Genomic DNA, 25,555 nt, shown 5'->3' with positions numbered 1-25,555 from the left:
ACAAATTGTAGGTGCCAGAGCTTCATTAATGTCTCTCACAGCACTGCATGCATTCACAGGAAAAGACCAGACAAGACTCGACTAATCGCAATGTGCCGTACGCAACAGCAGTTAGATGTCGTAAAGTCAAACTTTAAGAATCAAATCTTTAAAGCTCTAATTATAGCTCGCACAACGAAAGGAGCAGAATCTTCACTGCACAAGTCCAGAAAAACAGAGTAACTAGAAAGACGCCGTAGAACCGAATCTAAACAATACATGTTTGTAATGACCGAGATAGGAAGCAAGATAAACTTAAAACTATTTACAAATGCAATTGAAAACAAGGGTAGGAAAATGTGGAATACAAACGACAAAGCAAACAAGCGAGGATCAAAACATACGACACAGGCAAGTAGTTGCAGGGAGATAATAGTACGGCATCAATATCCTGTTTATCTTGTCTTTAAAAGCGAGGATCAAAACATACGACAGAGGCAAGTAGTTGCAAGGAGATAATAGTCCGGCATCAATATCCTGTTTATCTTGTCTTTAAAGAAAAAAGTCAACCCAAACATATTTTTTTTCCAGAATATGTTCCATTCAGTCTCACTAGTTGAAATACAGCATTCTGATTAATATTGCGTTTGTGGAATATAAGTTAAGCAGCAAAATGCACCCACTTTTAGCCATCTCAGGGGGCGGCCATTTTGTCACTTCTGTCGACTGAACATGACATCACAGTTGCTCAGGGCTCAGGTTACGACCAATCACGGCTGACCTGTTTTCTGAAGATGAGCCATGATTGGTCGTTATCTGAGCACTGAGTAAGTTCGAGGTCATCGAAGTTGGATATCCCAACCATGACATGATGGAAACTAGATTATCGTTCCATATTATTGTGTGGACCGTGAACATCGGAGAAAGTGGGTAAACTGAGTGACGAGAGTGGGACTGGACGGTTCGGAATGGAAGCTAACCAAGACCGCAATGCTTTGTGGCGAACACTTCTTAAGTGGTAAGTCTCGTTCTGGAGTGTGATAAAATGTATTGTTTTCTTTTCTATATATTTTAGGCTTTAATCAGCTTGCATCATTATCTATTTAAATGGAGTAAAAAAACAAACAAAAAAACTCCGCTCTCCTCGGCGTGACGTTTACATTACCTGCTTTTCTTAGCTAGGAGGGCAAACACAAAGGTAGACGAAAGGAAAGAAGAAACAGAACTCTAATCATCCAAATCTCTGAAATTGGCCATGCTTACTCAGCCTGAGTCCAAACCACCACAGCTTCGTGTTAGGCTAAACTGATAGAATTTACCTGCAAATATGCCATATGCTCGACTTTTGACTTCTTTGAAACACTGTAATTTTCGATGTCACAGAAAGTTATCACATAATAGCATCATGTGCAATATTTAGATGTTCTCAGAAATGTAAATTGAATACATACACGTTTTTGATTATTTCATTGTTGTTGCAAATTGTTTTAAATGAGTGTCCAAAGATACCTCTCTATAAAGATTTTTCAACAGCAATTGGTGTATTTGTATTTTTCAATTCCCAATGCAACACTTTAAAAACTAAAATGCAACACAAATTTCAAAGGAATTTTTAATAAGAATGGGAACACTCCCGCTTGTTCGTTACTTTGCAGCACTTTTTGTTTCCTCTCTTCTTTTTAAAAAAATTATTTATTTATCAGTGGGGGATTCCAGATGTACAGTGGGTCCCATATGGCCCGAGCACCGCTTTTGAGTTGGATTCTCCTTTAAAAGAGGTCAGCAGAGGCAGCTCAGTGAAAGTAACAGTCTGCCTTTAAAGCTCACATTTTACTTCAATGTCTTTTCCTCTCACTCTTGCTGCATCACACGATCTCCTTCTGCAGTATGGTTATGTCTTGCTGGCTGCCATCAATCACTTCAAGTTCATAAATACTGTATCCCTTTTGTCACTGTACATTCTCCATCCAGCAACCCTGATATCTCTCCAATTTCCTGGTTGAAACGGTTACCATAGTAAGAAGGGCCAAGTCAAAACGCAAGAACCAGTCGTGTACTCCTCAGCAGTATTTAGCAACTGATCCATGTTTAGACACGACCTCTCCCATTCTGTGTTTGGATGAATCAGAGTCTATAAATAAGAAAAGTTTCAAATGAAGTCATGCCGGTCCATGATTGTGTAACCAAGTTAAAAATTACTGAAATGTTTCAAGTGAATTTAAATTCTTAAGTTCATAGTTTCATAAATAGGAATTGTGTTTAATGTTTAAATATGTTTACCAGCAAAAAGGGTATGAGGTTTCCCAATATTGGAAGGTTGTAGATTGGGTAATGTTATTAAATAGCAAATAAGTTGTTGTTGTATAATATTTTCTGATTTTGTTTAATAATAGCACATGGAAAAAGTTAAAAACAAAAAAAATATTGCGTTTGTATTGTAATTTATTTTATTTCTTTTCTTATGTAAATGAGCGAATCATATTCGGGGTACAGAAAGTGGTCTTATACATACCTTTCAACTTAAACGTTTTCCCCGTATTTTATACGTTTTTTGATCATTTCAAATTGTGTAGGCCGTATAACAATTTTTGTACGGGGAACTTTTTTTTTTTTTAAACTCGTTTTTTGTTAGACCTATTTCGTCTTGCCCATCTCGGCTCTATAATACGTCCGTTAGCGATTGCGACTGTAAACTTCGGTCGACTTTCACGAGCATAGCGTCACCCCCTATAGAAATGTCCGTTCCGTTTCCCCCACCGCTCCCGCTGAGCGATAAATACTGTGTAAGGTTATATACAGAAATGTACAGGAAAATTACAACTTTTGTAAGATTCAGCACAGCCCGGGGTTGACAGGTATGACTTATATCACTGTTGGCGAAAGTGTTTGACCAGGACTCTTTGGAAAACATTGGCAGTGATAGAGTTGGTCAGTTTGAGTGGACTACTCAGCAGAAGATTTCTATTCGTGGAGTTAGCCGCTAGCACAGAGGCTAATCAGTGCGCATGGACTTTGCTACACCCTAGCGACAAGCTATCGCATCAAGTGAGGCCTGCGTGGATTAAAACGTTGCCGAGGACTACAAGGACAAGGCCGGAGCCGTACAACGTGGTCGACCGGGAGGATTTGACTGACATCAAGTGTTGGACGTGCTTTCCTCATTCCTGCCGTTTGGACCACAGGAGTGAACCTGCTTCATTGAGAGGTACCTATGTTTATTTTTTGCCTTCGGGCGAAGGAGCCATTTTGTTTCAGGCTACTACCTACACAAGCATCGATCTGGCCAGTAACGTTACGTGACACTGGGGTATGTGACTTGAGTTGGTTGCCGGCTGTTGGGAAAACTGATTGGGCCGTCCTATTAATATTGTAGCGACATTGTATGATGTTTACAAGTTATGTGATTTCCTGTTGTCTGGGGCGACAGTGAAGGCGGCAGGAGGTTGGAGAGTGGGGAGCGGGAGGGGCTGAGGAAGTCTGTTGAGCGCGCGCGCGTGTGTTGTCATTCTGGTCGTTCGGCGTGGTTACGGCCTACAGTAACCTTCTTGTTGCTCATTTAAAGGAGTTGTTGGTAGACCATTGCTTGGTCTGATTCTCTGCAACGCTACATTATTGTGTATGTGGACATTTTGTGTTCAATATTGGATCAGCTCAAAGGGATTTATTTGTGAAACGAAACTTGAGAACAATTTATTTTCCACATTTTTGTATTTCTATGATTAAATAAGCTGTTTTTGTATAATAATGTTGAAGTCCAATAGTTTTATCAAAGATATTAGTGTCCTGGAAGAGTAAGAGTAGCTGTAGAGGCATTATTAGTGTTATACTTAGTGAAAAGTAAATGGCACAGATTATCAATGTTTGAATAATTAAATTGCAATTCAGTCCGTTTTGACAGACCTTAAATAGATGCACATATATAATCCAGGGGACTTTGTTTGTTAAAAATGGTGTGCCTTTTTTGGCCACTGTTGCCCAGTATGACATGGACATAGAAGTACAAATAAACAAAACTGTAGTTTGGTTGGCTTTTATCAAAATCATATTATAATTATTTGTGGCTAGCTCTGCTTCTTACTTTCAATATGGACTCTGACCCTCTTATGTGTGCATGTATGTTTCTGTTTGTTCTCCCCGTGTTTGTGTGGTTATATATATAGTAATATGAGTTACCGCGGCTTCCTCCCACAATGCCAAATTATGCATGTTAGATTGACTGGACACTCCAAATTTCCCATAGATGTGACTGCGAGTAAATGATTCTTGTCGATAGAGTATGTGGCCTGCAGTTGACTGTCAACTTGTAAGCGCCCTTTTCTTGACCCTTGAACTGGAGCGGTAAAGATTTTGGATTGGCTGATGGGTATCATTTTCTCCATATACAGTAGAACTAGAACAAATGGTTATCTTATAAATACATAGTAGTGGCAAACTCTTTTCCTTGTCCTATTTATTGCGGTGAATGACCTTGGATACTCAGTTGACAGCTGACTTTGATCAAAAGAAGGCAAATATGCTCAAATTATGGCCAGTTATCAGTATCTGTGTTCCCTAGTTAACATCAGAAAACGTAAAATTGTTCACTAGTCGTGATTTGGGAAAAAGAGTCGCCAATGATAGGTTCTGAATATTCGCGAAATGTAAATTGGCCTAATGCATTGCATTTAATCCCTGCAGATCAATAGAGTTATTTTATTGTATTTTGCCTTTGACAGGTCTCCTTGAATTCCTGTTGCAAATATAAAATATGAATGAAAACGACACCTTTCTAGATCTTGAAAGCAGTAGCTATTTCTTTTAGAGACGCATAAGAGAAATATTTCCAAACCCAAGCTGGAGCTTTAAAAATCAAGAAAATCATCATCCCACATTTGTTTCAGATACAGAAGCAACAGTTTGAGGCCAATAATTATTGGTTGGCTAATATTTCCACGGCAAATTAGCAGGATTTCACTCACGTCACACTCAGAGGAAATCAATATTTGCGCAGTCAGGGGGGATCAAGCATTGACTTTTCTACTTGCTTGTTGATGAAAGACTCTAATTAGACAGTCAGACATGAGTGCAACGACGTGAGCATGCAAATACATTTTGACATTTGTCTGGTCCTTCAGAAGGCGGATAATTGCTAGCTTGGCTGTCAATCACCCAACGAGACTTTTCAAAACAATACCCTGCAGTTAGTTGGTGCGATTGAGGTCACACCACATTCTGACGACTGCTGCTGTGTGCTGCAGTTCAACACATCAAGCGCATGTCATCCGTTCCAGAGACTGTGATTTTAAAACCGCCGTCCATTTTAATCAGTATCGTAGAGGTGGGGTTTAGGTAAGCAGATTATTGCTTTGACTGGCGCATCCCTGCAACTCTGTAATCTATAAAATGGGTTTCAAGCAGATGACATAGTGTAAATGCCGCGATGGCGCTCATGTTGCTTGAAATTTAATTTAAACGGCACACTGGCTTGGCAAGAGCGGAACCCAATACGACAGAGGACCTCGCAGTCCGCTTGATTGCAGCCGCTATCATACATGTTACTAGCCGCCAGTTGATGGCAGCTTTAAAAGCCTGAAAAACACACTCGCTGATTGGCCCGTAGATGTTTTTTTTTTTTTTTTTTTTTTCCTCTGGGGAAGTTTCCGAAATGAGGACACGTTTTGAAATCAGTTATGCAGTTATTCTGCGCTCTGACTGGAAGCTCGAGGAGACGTTGTTTGAAGTGTGAAGTCAGCACATGGCTATTTGCGAGCGGTGAACACCCAATGGAGCTGAGTAACTGGATTAGTGATATTATGACTGTAAAGCACGGCCACGGAGTTGCCACGGATTCGGATACAGTCATCATATCTGGGGAAATAAAAAAAAAAAAAAAAAGAATACTTTCATTTCCTGAAAATGTCCAAAGCTGCCAATCAGCATTTGACTCTTGAAAGGGAAGCGGAGAGCTGTTCTTGGAGGACAAAGCCTCAAGTTTTACTGCTACATCACTCTCAGATGCCCATATAATCGACATGGACAGTTTAACTGTGTCACAGCCTGTAAATGAGCACAACGTGTGAAGGATTGGTGGGTCACTTGCATGGGACCAAGTTGGATGAGCAGTTTTTAGGGTGGCCGACCACCGAGAGGAAACGTTGTCAATTTGATTCCCCATCAAATGTTCCGTTTAAGAGTCAGTGAACAAGAGAATCATTGTTCAGTGGAAGGGACCTTTTATTGGTCTAATGTCTCGAAAGGAGAATAGACAGCAGTCTAAGAGGAATTAACAAACCGTATAAAATGTAGCTGAGCTTCAGTTTGGATTTAATGCACTTGTTATCGTCCACCAAATGTTTTTCGTGTTCAACTTGATTTGCTCTGATCATTTATATGTTTGCAATACGTCAAAGTTGCCAAAGCTCGAAAACAATCGTCTCTGGAGAACAATTTGAGCGCAAAGCAAAACTTGATCAAAGCAAAACTTCAGATAAATGACCAAACTCTTACTGATAAAACGTCTCCATCTGAAAACTAATTGCGGATTCAGCTTGTTGCATTTTAATTCTGTTGAAATTAATCTGGCTCCACCGAGTGTTTTCTGTGCCGCGGGAAAATCATATTAAACTTCAAACAACTTCATGTGTGATCTAGTCAAACCCCACTTTACTCAGCAGAACCAACAGGAGGAGAATAAATAACGTTGCCGGAACATTTGATATGTAAAGGTTCCTTACAAATCCAATGGTTGGACTTCAAACCACAGCTCAGTGCAGCTCTGCTGTCTGGAGGGCACTTAAGCGGGATTCAGAATTTGTCCATCGAGGAAAACGCGGCTGTTTCTGAAGCATTAAGTCGGCCCGAGGCTCGCCCGACTTAAAGCTCTTCATGAATGTCAAGGAAGGATTGATCAAGGATCAATGTAAATCTCCATTGCTGAGGACAGCAAACCAGACTCCATAGGCACATATTCTAAATAAACAATTGTATGTCTTGGCCCTCTTTTTCAAGAAAAGTAGCAAACAAAGCATTCATTTATCTTTACTGCACCGAGGCGCATCTTCTCAAACATAACAAAGGGAATCGACGTTTCCTCTGAGGGACTGCAGAGCATTTCCCAGAGAAAGGCCTGGTTATGTTGGTTATTTATAACCTCAATCTTCATTAGCAAATCTAATCTGCAGGGCACCGGCAGGTCTCTGCAGTGAAAGTGATTTAGTTGAAATTTATCTAAGTGGGTCAAGTAGGCACGTCGAATACAAGTAAATATTTCCCAATTTACCACAGAGCTGCACATACCGTAGCTCGTAATTTACATGCATGATGGTACCCCGAAATTGCCTCTTCATCATACCAATTGAGGCAAACCCACATGAGGGCAACATATTTCTTGTTTATGCAACATGAGCCAAGCTTTGAGCTCCAAGAGTTTTGCATTTTCTGTTTCTGGAATGAAAACATACTGAAAGTATTGATTAATTAACTACAAAACTGAACACAGGCAGTGCACTGCCGGTTTTGTTTCCGCTACCTAGTATGTTACAATATGCGAGACTTTCAAAAGCCTGAAAATTGTTCACATTTAAAGTCTTTTTTTTTTTTTTTTTTTTTTTTTGTGAGCAGGGTCGGATTTTGTTCAGGGCTGCGATATTGCAATCCTGTTGATGGTGTTTGACGCATATTACAAAGTGTTTATCAACAGCTAAACAAACGACGAACGCATGGCTGCCGTATAGAGAAGCCATCTAAGGTTTCTCAACAAGCGCCGGATATACACCTTGAGTCAGATTTGCGCCAATATTGGACATTATCCCGCTTCTCAGATGATTAATTCCTCGGTGGAGGTAATGGTATCAAGTGGCTCCAGGAGTGCTCATATCCCTCGCACGTCTGTGTTTACCAGTTGTCCTCCAGCCCACTCGCAAAAAGTGATGGCTCCAAAGTGTCCTTTTCGATGCGCAAGGTCCTGCTTCAAAAGAAACCTAAAAATATGAGGTACAATTTCAAGAGTACGGCATGGTAACAGATCTTCAGTTATCATGGCACCCCCAGAGACATGCGGTTTTCTATTTACATGACTTTGTTAGTGCGCATTGATCTGCGGGCGAGGCAGCCACGCATCCTCGCCGCAGCCAAACACTCAACCAACAATTCTTTTTTGCTTATTTGATTACGTTTGATTTACTCCCTTCTTTTTCACCCTATTTAAACAAGTTGCTTGTGTTGTACCAGCAATTAAAAAAAAAAAAATGGCACTGGTGTTCTTCGAACTCACTTACTTAATGTAGATGTGGAAATATCATTTCGAATGATTCCCCATAGAAAATAATGAAAATGAAAATATTCTGTGCCAAAGAAAATGTCACCATCATGAATCCTTCCCTAATTGTATTTGTACAGGCAACTGTTAACTGTCATTCATTCAGTCGAAAAAGTCCTGTATATAGAATCAAAATAAATGAATAAAATAATCCATCAAATCAGTGGTGTGCAGTAATGAAGTACAAATATTCATTACTGTACTTAAAGATGAAGTCAACCCCCCAAATTTGTTGCAATAATATGTTCTAACCGCCTTCACTAGGCTAAACAAGGCATTCTGATAAATATTGCGTTTGTGGAATAAGAGTTAATCCACCCGTTTTTAGCCATCTCCAGGGGGGCGGCCATTTTGTCACTTCTGTCGACTGAAAATGACATCACATCTGCCAACAACCAATCACGGCTGACCTGTTTTCTGAAGCTGAGCCGTGATTGGTCGTTGACCTGAGCCCTGAGCAGTTGTGATGTCATTTTCAGTCGACAGCGGTGACAAAATGCCCGCTCCCTGAGATGGATAAAAACAGGTGGATTTTGCTGCATAAGTCATATTCCACAAACGCAATATTAATCAGAATGCCGTTTTTCAACTAGCGGGCCTACAGGGAACATATTCTTGAACAAAATATGCTTGGTTTGATTTCCAGTTCAAGTAAATTTTTCTGGTATTTTCTGATAACTGTACTAGTAATCAAAAAAATCCTTTTTACTTTTGCACTTGTCTAGACACTCGAACATCACATCCAGTGTTGATTCTTAAGTTAATTTTAGAGTTCAAGTATATCAGTATCATTATAATAAGAAACACAACCCCCACTTTGCTGACACCTGATGGAGGCATAGCCTTTAAAGAAGTTGAGAGAGAGCCTTGCTGAAGGGACACTTTTAAGCATTCCGTTAAACCAACGCAAAAATGACTGCGCCACAGTATTAGTGAAATAATAAATACAGTCAAATGTGGACTTACCCTTAAATCTGATGACTCTGATGGCACGGTGACAAACGTGCAGAGGGAGGATTTCTCTGTGCACTTGGTCGGTTTTCAATTTATTAATGTCATTTCCGGTTCTCTGTTCATCATTCGTTGCATGCTTTTTCTGTTTTTGCTAGCATTAGTTTCACACTTCTGTAGACTCCCTGAACAACACACACACACGCAAACAAAGACAGTTCAACTTCACAACGTTAAACACCTTTGGGATAAACCACAACAGTGGTTGCGGTCAGTCCCTCAAAAGTCTTTTTCTGGATGGAGAAAAAAAAAAAAATCCCATGGACCGACTTGAAGGTTCAAGGTGTCCCTCTGTTCCTGTTATTCAGTCCAAGTGCACTGTGGTAGCTGTACAAGTCGTAACTATGCAGTGATGGTGCATGCGTGGGAAAGGATGGACTCATTTCTCCGGCAGCCGAAGAAACGCATCAAGCATGAATTGAATTGGGTGTGAAAATACCTTTTCTATGCAAAAGAAAGTCTTCATAAAATGTTTATCACATTTGGACTGAGGATGAATTATGAATATGCAAGCGCACACACAAATACACACACTAATAAAAGTACACTTTGTGGAGGATGTCAGCGATGAGATAAATAGTATCTATTAGAATAGCTTTTTTTCTCGTTTATCTATATTAGATTTTCTATTCTCAGTCCGGTCGTTTAAATTATTAAGCAGATGAGAGCTTGGGCTTTATGTTCATGACTAAATGTATGTGGAAATGTTGTTTCCCCACCCATCTTGTTATCTTAACATGAAAAGCTCTTGATGTTAATCCATCTCTTTTATTCATCATGGGGAGGGAGGGCTGGACAAAGGGGAGGAATAGGGAACCAACTGTCAGTACGTATTGCAGCCCTCTTTACTCATCATAACCTTTTCAAAATGGCAGAAGTTTGTCATCTGCGCTTCTTCTTCGAGCGGATGTCCTTACCGCTACATTCTCGTGTTCAGGAGAAGCCACAAACATTGTGGATGGCTGAATCTGTCGGAACAATTACGACTCGGTACGGCCACAGAACCACTGTGATTCAAGCAGAAATAAAATAACTGCTAACCCGCCAGTGAAACAGGCTCCTAAGGAGCGTGTTGCAAAAGCAACCACACTCACTAACAGCGGCATGAAGTGTTTTCTGTCAAGTTCTTTTAAGAAAAAGGGTGCAAAGAAAGCCAAATGCATTCAAATGCTGTAGGATTTGTCAACATCAATTCCGGTAGACTCTTCATCAGTCTCCTAGGAGACCAGGAATCTAATTTTGTGGCGGTCACAAATGCAACGTGACACTTTGTGACACAGCTCTTGCCACCAAATCAACTCATTATGATCAAATCGAAGGTCACTCATGGCCCTCGGGTGTTTTGTGAATAATAGCATTTGTTCACGACTTCAAATGTGGCGAAGCAGTGGCAGTAAGGATGAGTGGCAGGTGAAGAAGTGAAGAAAGAGATGATTCATTAGTTGAGGTTCACGCATAAGTGGGAAATGGAACTCTGAACACCGCCCCCTCCCCAAATGAGTCTTCTAACAGAGTAGATTGTCGGTGTTTTAACATGATGTTGTGTTGAGTACAAACAGGACACCTCATTAGGTACACCTGCTCAGTCACCTGCTAGAGTGTACGGAGGGTGCAATTGGTTAATAATTGCTTTTCAGAAATTATTAATTGTACACACATTTGCAAGAAAGTGTACATATGTGAAAATTTGGAATTATCTGGAGATCTGCACCAACGGGTTATGAAATGTGACCGATCATTCAAATCGCAACAACAGACAAACGCAGTTTTCTTAAACTAAGCACACAAACAATTGTTTCCATGTTTTTGATTGAACACAACACGAAAAGGTCACATTGCAGGGTGGCACTTGTACAGTATGTAACTCTTTGGATTTAATAGGTTTTTGAGCCACAGGGGCGGCAATACAAATAAAATTGTATTGCATTAAAAAAAAAACAACAAAAAAAAAACCACATTCGGCCTGCACAAAGAGGAGAAGAAAAGGAAGAAGAATGAGACGAAGAAGGAGGAAACAAAGAAGGAGGAGAAGGACACAAACAAACAGAGAGAACAGAGGGGAAGCTGAGAAAAAATGGAAACATATTTCAACAAATGGATATACAGCACGAGTTCTACAAGTGGTGCTGATAACGACTTCCAAAAGTAAGATAATACATTTTGAATGATATTCAAGTAAGCTACAGTTTTTTTCGCCGTTGCTCATGACGCCGCTTTAGAAAAAAAACAAAAAAAAAAACGCTCTAGCAGGTAAAAATGTGTTTCCCCCAACATTTCCGCATCCATTTTTAGATGTTACAGTACTGTAGACTATAATCCCCTTGTGTTGCCTCGTTTTAGATGTGATGATTTTTATGCAGTATTTCTATTGTTTATTGCAGGCAAAAGCTGTCAGCATCTCTTCCGCACGGATGCTTTTTTTTTTTTTTTTTTTTTTTTTTTTTTTTGGGTGAGGGCGGGGCCGATAATTTTTATGAATAAGGCCGAAGGGTCCAACCCTGAAGGGTACCCAGGTCGCGGCCGGAGGGCTGGGGTCTGACCGGCAAAAAAGGGTCAAGTGCCCAGCTCTGCTATTGAACTTACTTCATTTACTTCTGTCCTTTGTCCATCTTCACTTGGCAGACACATGGGCTTCAGTGCTCCTGCAAAATGTCTTGCTAAACTTGAGGATGACGTTTTTGGGGTTGATGATGAAACGCATCCAGACCCTGAGGCAGCAAAGCAGTCACCAACCCATGATGTCGCTTTTCCATACTTTGCAGTCGGGGTTGTTTTTTTTTATAGACAATCTGTTTTATTATGGGCCGATGAACATCGAGGCTCTTAAAGATACTTTTGTGACTCTTTCCAGTTTCGTGCAAGTTAACAATTTCCAATTGTTGCTAAATATGAGAGGTCTTGTTGTGTACAAGCCTTGGTTCATATTGGGCTATGCTTCTTGAGAATAGAAAATTAAAAACCGGTGTGTTTTTTATAGGGCAGAGCAATCAACACCTCCGAGCAGGTCTCATTGAATGGACTCTAGTTTGACTGACTCCTGACTTCAATTAGCTCTTGGAAAAATCATTAGCCTGGGGGTTCAAATACATTTTCCACCTTGCATTGTTAATGTTTACATGGTCTGCCCAATAAAAACGTTTTTTTGCTTTCGACTGTATAAATTATATACATATATGAAAACCCATTGTGTCGGGAGTGTAAATGATGCAGTATGAGGTAAAATTCAAATGAAGACTATATATATATATATATATTTGTACTGTATATTATACACGTAGCTTATACGACGATAGTATCAGCGCTGTGAGATTTACTGACGTGCACAATTACAGAGGAGTACAGGTACATAAATAAAATGGAAAAGAAAGAAAGGAAAATAAGTCCAAACAGACACATTTTATGTGTCCCTGAAATTGATGGTGGATCGAAAAATAGTGGTGCAATACAACTAATTTTTTTTTTTTTTTTTAAAAAAAGCTCTGTTACTGCAATTAATGTTCTGTTGTGAAATGTAAAAGCTAATTATCTCAAGAAAACACAACAACTGAGAAAGGCATGTTTGAGTAAAAGGCTTAAAGAAACTGTGGCAAGTTTCCTGTAAAACCGCAACCTCTTAATCACAGAGGGGATAAAGAGAATAGTTTCTCAGTAATTGCCATGGCAACCCCATACACCATCTTTAGTGGTCTATACTGTTAGCGGACCCGCCTTGCAGAGATGCATGTATTTCTTGTAAACGAACGAAAAAGCAGCGTGTTATATTAATCATGTTCTGCCAATCAACATTATATGTATTGTTCATTCGCGTGTCCCTGTGTGGGTTCCAAATTGCCTTCAGAAACAAAGACATCAATAAGAGTGCAAGACACATTACAAGCAGCTTGCCTATTAAAGGGCTCGCTATATATTGTCAGAAATGTTTTGGCCGATTTCTAAGGATAACATTGTGGATGGTTTGCTCGGTTGAAGAAGTTAAACCCCACAACTGTCACCGAAATTTGAACTTGAAACGGACAAATGCATTCAAACAAATAAAGCTATATGCACCAATGGCATGGTACCCTGAACTTAATATCTCGTTGCACAACCTTTTGAGGCGATCACTACAATCAAATGATTGTTGTAACTCTCAAAGTGACTTACGCACACTCGTTGACAGGTATTTTGGCCCACTCCCTGCGAAGGCATTTCTGAAGGTTACCTTCCCCAGAATGCATATTTCAGCTCTGTCAGTTTTGGCATCAGAGCACATGTAACTGGGTTGCATTAAGTCAAGGGGGAAGGAGGGAGCACATTCTGCCAATAATATTAGCTTTCTGTCAACAACTACGTAACACACTACTCCAGTGGTGGCCGGTGGAATTTTGCCCGGTGGTTAAATCCATTACTAAAATGTTCAGCATGATTACAATGTTTTGTAATTATTTTAAGAGCGATAGTGACATCTTAACTTGTCTGTACCGAGTCAGCATGATGATAACCGTTAACAGACGCACTTTAAAGATTGCCCAAGTACAACACCACGTTTGACTTTGGTCATTGAAGAAGAACTACTGTGCGGGTCAAACGTTTAACGACAGTCAATAGGTAAAAAATGAGTGTGCCAATGAGTGTGATCAGACAGCACGCCTCAGTAACTATTTACTATTTATCAACTGAACATGCCATACCGAAACGTATTAATACACCCGAGTGTACCGTTACGCCCCTAATAGAAATAAGTATAGAAATTGGATGGATGGGTTAATAACACAAGATGACAACCGTTTTGTCCACGTGGGTAAATGTGTTTAAAAGCTACGTTTGTTTTCAAGCCACTCGATGCTTTACGGTTTTCGGAGCACTGTGCTCCCGTGTGTGTCTTCTTCTGTCAGCTTTGAACAAACACATGTGGCTGACAAGAGGCCTCTGGCGCACAACACAGAAGCATCCAATTCCCTAAACATCAGAGCCTTCTCCCAAAACTCTTGACAACAGCGCGGGTGAATATTTTATACATTTCATGTTCACAAGACATACAAAGAACATGATTGTTCAACACTTTTTTTTGGTAACGGTCGTTCGGTCTATGGCATTTCTTCATTCTCTGCAAGGGGGCGTATTCCGGAAAATGTGTCTTTTGAACCAATCTAAATGTCTGGGCCTCCCCTTTAATAGACTTCTGCATTCTGTGCGTTGTTGAAAATCGACACCTCAAATAGCAGTACTGAAAGTGCTCGGGCACCGGTGATGGTGGTGTTGAGAAACCGTCCGGTCAGCTGATTACGCATCCCTCTATAACATGAAGTAAGCAGCACAGCTGTGCTGACACTTTTCTCTGGGCAGCGTCAAGTCAACAGTAGCGGCAGGTTTGTACTGAGACTCGAACATATTCAACTGTCAGATCGGATTTCCTCATGTGCTTTTTTCCCGCAGTAATCTCGTTCCTTCTGTCGAGAGAAAATGGATGATTTTACTTATGAGGATTTCGGCAACTACACTTACGAGGAGGGCCCCATGCCGCACGAGGAATCGGTGTTCCAGCACAAATCGACCTGTACGGGGGATGCCCTTTGTGTTTCTCTGCTGGTGATCACCGCAACCATTTTTCTTCTGGGCTTCTGCGGCAATGCGCTGGTCATCTGGATCTCCGGCTTCAAGATGAAGAAGACGGTCAACACAACGTGGTACCTGAGCCTGGCCATCTCAGACTTTGTCTTCTGCATCTTTCTTCCCTTCCTCATAACCAACATGGCCATGGAGAAGTGGATCTTCGGACTCTTCTTGTGCAAGTTTACCTCGTCCGTCTTGTTCCTCAACATGTTCAGCAGCATCTTCCTCCTGGTCATCATTAGCGTTGACCGCTGCGTGTCCGTCATCTTTCCCGTCTGGGCCCAGAATCACCGCACGGTACGAAAGGCATCGCTTATCGTTATCGTGGCCTGGGTTCTCGCCATCGGGCTCAGCCTTCCCTCTGCGGTCTTCCGTGACATTCAGCATCAAATGGGCAGGAGCATTTGCTACAACAACTACACATTACACCAACACAGCCACAAAATAATCGGAGTCAGCCGCTTCGTGGCAGGCTTCGCAGTGCCTTTCGTCATCATCAGCATTTGCTACACGGTCATCATCCTGAAACTTCGTACCAACAGGATGACCAAATCGTCCAAACCCTTCAAAGTCATGACGGCGCTCATCGCAACTTTCTTCATCTGCTGGCTGCCCTACCACGTGTTCATTCTGCTTGAAGTAAACCACCGACACTACGATGGTTACATCTTAAATGTCGGGGCGCAGGTCGGCACATGCCTGGCGGCAGCCAACAGTTTCCTCAACCCGGTGCTCTATGTGTTCATGGGTAATGACTTCCAGCAAAGGTGTAAGAGCTCCTTGCTGTCAAAGATGGAGAACGCCATGGGAGATGATGGTCGCACCACCAGCCGGTACCTCTCCAGGTCCAGCTCCGTAGATGGCAGGGTGTCCACGCACATTTAAAGTCCTCCGTTTTGATTACAGCGTTTTACACAACAACACTCTAGGGAAAGACCTGATAGCAGTTTGAGCATCGGTTGTGTGCTTGCGTGCACTACAACATGCAATCAACAATCCCGACGTTAACGTCACGCCGTATTTCATTGTGTGTGTGTGTGTGTGGGGGGGGGGGGGGGGGGGGGGGGTTGACCTCAGTAAAGGCCCCCACACTTCAGGCGTGTGACAAATAAATCATGAAAATGCAAATGACTTGCATTTTTCACATCCAAACAATTCACACTGGCGGCAGTAGCATTCATGAGCATCTGAGCACATAGTTGCGCAAGCCAATAAAAGATTCATCATTCCTCAGGAAAAAAAAGTAAAGGAAAAGAAAAAAATATGTCGCGTTCATGTTCTGTGACAGCCTGTGTCAAAAACAACAGCAGGGAATGATGTGTTGATGTGCATGATCATCACTAAAAAGGTCAGGATAAAAAGTGCAGCATTGAGAAGAACAAGCTGTAAAGAGAGGGGCTAGAAATGAATGTAATATAGTTTCTGATTGAAAACATTTAACCAATACCACATTTAACAATGTCTATCTTTTCTTGGGGAAGAAAAAAAAAGAAAGCCGTTCAGGTTTTGTGATGTGGCGGACTATTTGTGTGAATTAGTTTATACGTTTGAATGTTTGCTCATTCATCATTTTCATTTGTGAGCCACAGGGTGCGAATTTCACCACCGAAGCAAAAAGATAAACACAAGGAGTGTCCAATTTGTGATAATCTCAAGATAATGGAAAAGTCTTTGGAGAAGGGAAGAGATGCGAGGATCGTGTTGTCATTTCCGTACTGATTAAAAAAAACAAAAAAAAACAACTTCTGATCCTTCACCTGCCCCAAAATAGATATATAATTGTGTTTGTGTGGGAGTGTTTATTTACGGTAGTGGAATTACGTGTGATGAATGAATGAGTGGATGTATTTTTCTTTTTTGAGACCTGGTGCAGTTAGTTCTCACATGAAGGTCTTTCCTAATGACAATGGGAAATGAACATCTTCATTCAGTCCACTGCCCTGCACGCTATAATTGCTTTTGGACAGGAGATTATTAGATGATGAATAGATATCTTTGAACAATAACGTTCATCACTCATGCTACAGTTGAAATACAACACGTCCAGCTGTTCTCACCAGTCAGCAATCAGCTTGTTAAATGGCCCAGTGCTTCTTGTCATTTTAACAAATGAGACTTGTACAACGTTGCCCTCGCGTGTGTGTGTGTGTGTTTTTTTACATTCGGTTTTCATTTTTTGAAAATAAATATGTAAATAAGGCAATTAGCTGTATGGTGCTCTTATTTCGTAATATGCAAGTCATATTTGCAAAATACGGTTCCGTCAATGAAATTGACCGAAATAGATTAAATAATGAATGATTAGTTTTTCGCCGTGTTCAATTAAAAAGCACTCGTGACGTTTTAACGGGTGTCATTATCATTTCAGATTAAATACACTGTTGATTACAGTGATGTAACCTCAGCTCATAATGTGGTCGAATTGTGATTGAACAAAAAATAAAACCTTGGTTAGTCGTGATGTTTTTTTTTTATTTTTTATTTTTTAACGATGCAGTTATTCTCTATGCTAAAAAGAATAAATCCTCCGTGCGCCGCAACAAGATGAATGTGTCCGATTTGCTCTGTTGACCTTGGAAATGAGTGTAGCAGTCACTTATTTCCTACCGCAGAAACCATTCTATCAAAAGAGCCAGAAAGCCTGCGCCTTTTGATGTCATAATAGAGAAAAGCCACCCTGCATGGTTACATTGGTTACATCACTCGCTCTAGAGGCTACAATAAACTATTTCAATACCGGGGACAAGCAGACCATGTGTAGTGTTAAGTGAACCTGTAACAAGCTAAGAACAAGGGGGTTGAAGCTCGTCACTTTTAACAACCGCTTCTACTGTATCACTTGCCCTCTTTTTGTGTGTGGAAAGAGCCAAGAATTGTTCTCAGTTGAAACATATTTCATGTTCAGGTTTCTTTCACACTAGCACCCTGTAGTCTGATTTTAAACTGTCTGATGTCTAAAGTCTGCTCAATATACACAAATGCGTATCTACAATAAAAAAAATCCATCTAAGGCTGTGACTGTAACACTTTATCTGAACTGCCTGATTCAGACAGCTTTGCTCCAGAAAGAAAAGAAAGGAAAATAGCCCGTTCCGTTGGCAAAATAGCACATTTACAGTATATATTTTCCACAAGGACTCAACAATGGAGCTCAATGCCTACCTCACAAAACATTGAGATATTCCGTCCCAAGAGTTTCTGACATTTTTGCTCTAAACAACAAAACGCACACACAGTGAGCGAGTCAAAATTCAGAACAGGTGGCCCTTTATGATTTCTTTTAACTAAAAGGAGCTGTTGGTGAACATAATTCAAACTAAGTTGCTAAATGGTGTCGGGCACAAGACGGGAGCGTAAATTACTGTCGTCTGTTTACTTTTATTACGAGACTCACAGAAACTCAGAAGGTTTGGTTAGTCAGTCAAGTTCTGAATATCAATTAAGTTCGGGAAACATCACAACAATGTCCATGAATTTGAATGAATCCGTCATTTGTCAGTCCGTCATTATTTGTGACGAGCTGAATTGTAATCGTCAAGTCTGTCAGTCAGTTGAGTCCATCGGTCAGTCCATCAGGAGTCCCTTGGTCCATCAGTCGCCCCCCCGAAAAAGCGTCAGAAAATGGGTGTCTGGCGGTGACGGACTAACAGTCCATCAGTGATGGATGACGATCACTCTGATGGATTAAAAAAAAAAAAAAAAAATCGGTTTCCTGGATGTTTTCCATCTCTTCCTGCTGCAAAACACCTGATTGGAATGATCAGGACCGTTATACAGCTTCTGCAGACCTTGCAGACTATCTAGTCATTTAAATCAAGTGTTTTGCAGTCGAGAGAGATGGAAAACATCCAGGAAAATGGCCATCAAGGACCCGGATTGAAGACCCATGATATACAGGCGAGAGATGTTTACGTAGACGGATTCCTAAGCGTGCACGCAACAATGTCCAGGAAGTTCCAAAGAAAAAAAGGGTCACCCTGATCTCTACATCAGCCATGCACTACCGCACCTAACAGCAGACCATGTTTGTGTTCACACTCTCTTCCCACCTCAACCATATGTCGATTTCTGTGTCTTCCCCACTTCCTATTCCTTGGTTGGACTTCCAAAGTCAAGGTCATATGAAACCATCACACGCACACACACATCCCTCTCACCTATTGCTATCATTTTAACCTTGCCCCTTCAGGCCCGGTGTTAGTATGTGAGCAGCTGGCGAATGTCACAGTTTCCCAAAGTCAGGTGTGAACATTTCCAGATAAATGCTGACATTACAGTTCGGTAGGTCATGCTTTAGAGCGCTGACATCTGATAACGCCCCACAGGGCATCCATATGTATGCGGCTGAATAACCTTTCTGTCAACTCCAGAAGCAAATCCATTCATATCAATAGTAAGAAATGGCTGTGATGGACCGGTACAATTGGCCTTTTTAGATCCCTGTAGTGCAGGGGTCTTCAATCCTGTTCCTCGAGGGACGGCGTCCTACCTGTATTCTATCTCTCCCTGCCGCGACACGCACCTGATTCAAATGATCGGGATCATCGTCGAGCTTCTGCGCACCTTGCTGATGATCTGATCCTTTGAATCAGGTGTGTTGGAGCAGCGGGGGATGGAAAACAGGCAGGACACCAGCCCTCGATGAACAGGATTGAAGACCCCTGCTATAGTGGATCTTTAATCGGTGCGATTGCTATTGTGTATGTTTTCATTAGAGTTGATCAATCAATACATGTATCACAACATCGAGTGGCTTAGAAATAGCTGCAAACTGTTCGTATCGTAGTCGTGGCCTCGTTTCCTTGTTGATGCAAACAAGAACTGAACACAATCCAGTTCTTACTTGACCCATTTGCCCACAAACTCTAGACCTTTTCTGTCTATGACATCTAAAGCCGAGTGAGTCTCATTTAAATGCAAATGACTCACGTTTGAATTACCTGCAACTCAGACATGCCCTCTGCAGTGAACATACGAGAGGCCGAGAGGAAATGTTGCTTTGATAAGCTGAGAGGGTTGTAAATAAACACGGCTGAGTGAAAATGTGTTTCGCACTACGTTTGTCAACACCGATGATTACAATGAGACAAAGTATTTCAACGAAGGGGAAAATGGTAATCTTACCATTACTCTCAACACAACCCACATCTGTTGAAATTGTGGTTTTAAAATAGCCTGGATAATCTGATGTCATTTGAAACAAAAACGAAACGATTCAAGTGAAAGAATTTGGAACGTGTAACGATGACTTTGACACCAAAATGAGTGATTCATCATCATGTCTCTGAAATCTACTCATTTTCTGTCGCTGTTCCTGTTCAAGGTTACGGCTGCGCTATCTGTTTATCCCAGATGACCTTGCGGGGGAGAGGCAGGAGCACTTTCATTTACAACCACATGCAGGGCACACGCAAACAAACAACAATTCACATTCCACTTTTAACTGTGAGGCAGACGTGCTAAACAACGTTACAACGCGGCACCCCTTTTTGAGCATTGTATACGTATTTTCGGCAGCCTATTTTCTGGAGGTTTTTGCCCGAAACTCAAAATTTGTCTCTTGCCTTTCACGCCGCCGAAATGAGCTTAGGTTTAAAAACTGCCCAAAAAAAAAAAAAGAAAAAAGAAAAGTGTGTTCCTTTTTTTCTCTTTATTTCCCTCCAGCTGCTGCTTCTCCCCAGAAGTTCTCTGGCGATTGGTGCCTGATTTACACAATCCATTTGATCATTAAACTTTTGGATCATTATTGTCGACGGCACCTAAGACCAAAGAGACCGTTTGATGTGTGAATAACAGTCAACTGAAATATTAAAGGGATTCGTAATGTGCCTAAAAATCAAGACGAGACAGTGGAAGAAACAGCATGAACTCTTGCTTTTAATCGTATGTTGTGGTAAACATGCTGTCAGTTCAGAAACAGCCAAGCTTGCTTTTCAACTCGATGGGTTGAAGTGGTGACACGTGAAGGGAAAAGCATTGCAATGAGTTCAACATATTGTTGACATTTGACAAACGGGGGAAGGCGGAATGTGTTATCCAATTGACTTATTTATTGGGCTTCATCACAGTACATTCGTTCCATGGCCATACATTCAAATACACCTTTGTTCAAGTGCCTGCTTGTCTCGAGCGTGTGAAAAATAGACACCATTTCTATCATTTGTTTGCTGTACTACAAATATTTGGATGTGTCAGCACACGTTACAAAAATAGAGATATACAGTGTAATAGCATCCTGAAAATGGAAGTCAGTTATTGTCTTCTGCCGCTTAGCATTTCATTTGTTGAGCTTGACATGGATTTATTGTACATGCTCGTTTTGTTCGAAGAACGAGGTATAAGCACTTATGAAACATAGCAATGTCAAGAGTGGAATTTTTGCAGTCTGTGGAGTTTGTTCGCCCCCCCCCCCCCCATTCTTGAGTTTAACTATTTTTTAACTATTGCCCTTATCACAAAATGGCCATTTCAAAAGGGTTTAATCTAGTGCCATTAACTGTCGTAAAATGAGCCCAAAAGAACTGAACTAATCTGACCTACAGCGTACAGAGAGTGTATCTTCAGATATCTTTGGGGCGAGTGTGGCACTGTCAAGTGCTTTTTGGGTTTCGGCGTTGAATCCAGTGTCAAAAGAACATATTCACGAGCGGAAACGTGCGCACTGCACACCAGAGATAAATAAATGCTGTCAAGATGAATCCTCATCTCTGTTCGACTCAGTGCCTTCTTCGATACGAGGAACTGAGAGCTTTATCGTCAACAACAGAATTCCTCTTGCAAAGTTCACTATCTTACCCCCCCCCCCAAAAAAAATCAATTGAAGCACACAGTATCATTGTCAGGTAGGTATAGCCTGCCTATTGCATTTATCCGTCAGAAAAAAAGGAGCTTTTTTTTTTTTTTTTTTTTTTTCCCCCCACAACAACTTCATCTAAAATGTTTTGTAACTAAAGGAGCAGCAGGAAATCGTTAATCTTGTTTCTACAAAATAAGCTCAACATACCAAAGAGTATTAAATTGCTTGGATGAAACACGCCATGTGCGCTCACAGCTCTCTATCGTAGCCTCTTTGTGTTAAGGCGTGTGCACATGCCAACAGAGCACATGCACAGAAGAGGACAACAAGTGCTCTTTACAAGGAAATTCCTTAGGTTGGTATTATCTGGTCACACCCGGGATGAGATGGGGAAATTGATCAGATTTTTTTTTTTTTTTTTTTTTAAACAAAAGTCTTATTGAAATTCAAAAAAAAAAAAAAAAAAAAAAGAGGGTATCACATGTATTATCTTTGCATGTATTCATCTGGAACACCAGACATGTTCCTTTTCTTTAAGGCAGCATCAACCTTCCTTATCAGTTCACTGATGTTTGCTCGCATTTCGGGAGTGTAGGGGTCGTATTTGAGTTTGCGAATGCCCGATCTCTTGAAGTTGCCGTCCTTCTGGCCTTCCATGCACAGCAGACGCTCCTCGGAAACCTTCAGGCCCAAAAACTCAACCATTCCCTTGAGGTGGGAGAACAAGTCTCTCTTCAGGGCCTCGTAGTGGACCACATGGACATTCTTCCCATACTGGAGCCAGTCCATGATGTGGGAGCCCCACCAAGGAGCATGGCTCTTCACAAACTCTGGCCACTCTGCAGGGGAGAAACAAGCATACAGAAAAATGTGACTCACGAAAAGCCCAGACAAATGATCATCTTCATTTGCCAAGTCTTTAGTTCTCCAAATACTTTCGTTTTGTGCTATTCATTGTTTTTAGGTGAGAAGTAATTAATACAAAGCAGGAAAGCAACGCACTTGGGTTGCATTGGGGAAATCACAACTCAGACTAAAATTATGTCTGAAAATTGAACGCAAACAAACTGCTGTATTCTTATTTCGCTCTCTCATTAACAGACGGAAAATCTCATCTCAAGCAAAAATTGCACTGGACCGATTTTAAGACTCTTGTGTCATCTCTTTGGATTCAAGGACCAAACTAAATCCAATCACATTTTCATTCTAACTCTAGAGAAGGGTTTGTAAAAAAAGTATGTCAAGCCAATAAACCCGAAAACCTGACCTGTAGAAGGATATTGCGCAACCCAATCAAACAAAGCAGCAGACAACACATTGTATGAGAAGTCACGCTCAAAAGTCATGATGGCTAGACACTGATGTGTGAGGTTAAGAGGCAGTCAAGTGTGGTAAATTCATACAAGTTTGTTTCTCTTAGCTGCCACTGACAAATCCTTTTTAGGACGCTCTTTCTCAAAGTGTGGTCTGCGGCTGTGGCCCACTGATGCCGACTGAGAACCCTCAAGCTGTCTGCCTCTGTCACATTTCTTGGGTTTGCAATATTTACAAAAGAAAAGTCTTAAGTTCTTGTTGTTTGAAAGTATTTTAAAGGTATAGTAAAAGTCACAGAATTGCAACAAAAAATTCAAGAGAAAAATAGCAGCACACGTTTAGTGATTGTTCATACATTGTGTATTGGTCCATTTTTGACCCAAAATTGTGTTATTTTTAACCCAAATGTCTTTAGATTGTACAGCCCATGCCAAGACTAAATACCTGCACATTTGCAATAATATCAAATTAGGAATTGATACAAAAAAAAGTCTCAGTCTCGTAACACTAGTCCAAACATTAACAAGGCAAAAGAGACGTGCAATAAATGAGTTGTCAACGTCAACTGTGAAGCTGTTTGGTTCGGTTTTTGGGAGATTTGTTTCGTGGTTCTTTGTGTGTCATAATCTGAGAAACACAGGTAGATGTGAAACGTTTTTGTGCATTTCTGATATTGAGCAAGGCTTCGGGAGTCTTGTGTCGATGTCTCATAAACAACAGGACTGGCACTGTTAACATCACAGCGGACGTTATCGTAGAATCTATCTACCCAAATGACAAAGAGAAATGCAGCGGATGCCGTTCCGTCACAACGGGTACCCAAATTTTGCTTTCTTAACAAAAACAATAAAACAAAAATAGTACCAAACCAAATTAAGAGCATCTTGTTGTGCTCACTTGTGACGGATTGTCTGTGGTGCTTTTATGCCCGGCTGACATTTGACCGCTGATGCCATAGGAATATGCAAAAGCATAAAAGGAGAAAATAAGGGGGCAGTGACAGTTGCTTAAAATAAATCCCACTTCTCCCCAAGCGGACTTGAAAGGTCCCGACGGAAGGCATCCGAGTCAGGAGCATCATACGCAGAGGTGAGTGCGTCAACTGATACAGTACATGCGGCTCCCCGAACGCCCTGTCATGCTAACTCTTAAGCTCGCAGCTTCCCCCCCGTATGCGAAGTGGCAGCTGTCAAAAAGTCTTTCGCCTACTGATGTCATCACATCATTTCCCCCACCAACACAAAGGAGGGGAACGTTCATTGGAAATGGCAGAGCAAATGTGCTGATGTTTTCACAAAGAGATATATAACTGCTGGCTCGGCAACTCACCAGCCTCTGGAAAATCGATTTTTCCACACAGAAGATACGTGGACCAGACAAAACCAGTTGCCATAGTTACAAAGACATACCTAAATGGATATACTGGGGAAAGGGGAATATGCATGAAATTTATAAAGGCCTGCAAGGGGCACATAATCTGGCCTCATGGGATTACTGAGTCCTTAAATTCCCTTTCTTGCATTATACGAAGAAAAAGACAATTCTTAAAGAAGCCCATTTAGTCCTCCGGTTAACACAATTGGAAAGAGACTTGATTCAATTATAAAGTTCCACCGCTAACTAATTAATGCAAAACGAATGACTCATTATGTGTACATGAAGAAAGATATTCCAATTTCAACCCAATTAGGGCAATAACAGAATAGAACAACACATTTTGTAATTATTTATAAAGGTCCTACACAGAGAAAGCTAGAACTGGGGAGATATGGGCACACTGTACTCCTTAATTGCACTTTAAACACGTAATCAGTTAATGACACCCAACTGTAATTTGTGGTTTTGGCAATGCCAATATAAAAGTTAACAATATGAAAAACTAAACCAAACACTACATAAGTGAAGCTGGGTGCTCCATGGCAGTGGTTCCAATTATCAAAATATGTCTATTTTTTTTTTTTCGCAGAGCAGTTTTGTCAGTCAATGACTTCATTTCTAACTTTGTGGAGCAATTTTTTTTTTTTTTTTTTTGGTATCAGTCCCTCTTTTACCCTAACGTTTAAAAAAAAGAAAAGAAAAACAAATATAAATAAATCCCCGGGATTGAATGGCTGGACAATGCAAAGACAAATACATGTGTCAATGGCAGTGAATGAGTTAAGCAATTGGCTGACAATCAATTTAGGATATACCCCACCTACTGGCCGAAGACAGCTGGGATGGGCTCCGGAACTCCCGCAACCCTCGTGAGGATAAGCGGTTTGGATAAGAGATGGATGGATGCAGGTAAATCCGAGGGAACTGAAGCAAGGTTTTATTAAACAATAAACATATGATAATATACTGCAATGAACGAACAACTGTTTTTTTTTTTTGTTTTTTTTATAGAATCAACAGTTTTTGTTTCTAAAATTCACATTGTGTATAGCATCAAACATTATTTTCTGGTCTAGAAGCAAGGCTAAATTGATTTTAAAAAAGAAGCTCTGCTGTAATTTTGAGAACATTTATTGCGTAGACCTCAAAAGTCTACGGTGACTCAAAAGTGAGGAATCTATTGTGAAAAA

General features: G+C 40.8%; 2 protein-coding genes across 9 annotated transcripts in view; one reads left to right on the top strand and one right to left on the bottom strand.

The window, feature by feature from the left end:
• Positions 1-2,666: 2,666 nt before the first annotated feature.
• cmklr1 (chemokine-like receptor 1) overlaps positions 2,667-25,555 on the top strand; it is a 92,288-nt gene continuing 69,399 nt past the window's right edge. For 6 of the 8 annotated variants that reach the window (XR_015086827.1, XR_015086832.1, XR_015086831.1 and 3 more), the window contains exon 1: positions 2,667-3,184. Coding sequence is in view for 2 of the 8 variants with exons in the window: in XM_086030880.1 (XP_085887006.1) it covers positions 14,729-15,763 (1,035 nt within the window). In the remaining 6 variants the exon portion in view is untranslated. Of the gene's footprint in view, positions 3,185-14,336; positions 14,635-14,701; positions 15,919-25,555 lie in introns of those variants that run through there. The other 2 variants (XM_086030880.1, XM_086030881.1) reach the window with 2 other exon arrangements.
• Positions 20,907-25,555, bottom strand: part of wscd2 (WSC domain sialate O sulfotransferase 2) — a 52,934-nt gene continuing 48,285 nt past the window's right edge. Inside the window, exon 9 of the mRNA XM_086030879.1 lies at positions 20,907-22,513. Within this exon, the coding sequence (XP_085887005.1) occupies positions 22,161-22,513 (353 nt within the window). The 3' untranslated portion in view covers positions 20,907-22,160. The remainder of the gene's footprint in view (positions 22,514-25,555) is intronic.

Source organism: Filicampus tigris, chromosome 5 (genome assembly GCF_054856515.1).
Source record: "Filicampus tigris isolate MCC_2025a chromosome 5, RoL_Ftig_1.0, whole genome shotgun sequence".
NCBI classification, from domain to species: Eukaryota; Metazoa; Chordata; class Actinopteri; order Syngnathiformes; family Syngnathidae; genus Filicampus; species Filicampus tigris.
The sequence above is the reverse complement of the archived record's forward strand: the minus strand, read 5'-3'. Positions and strand labels throughout refer to the sequence as shown.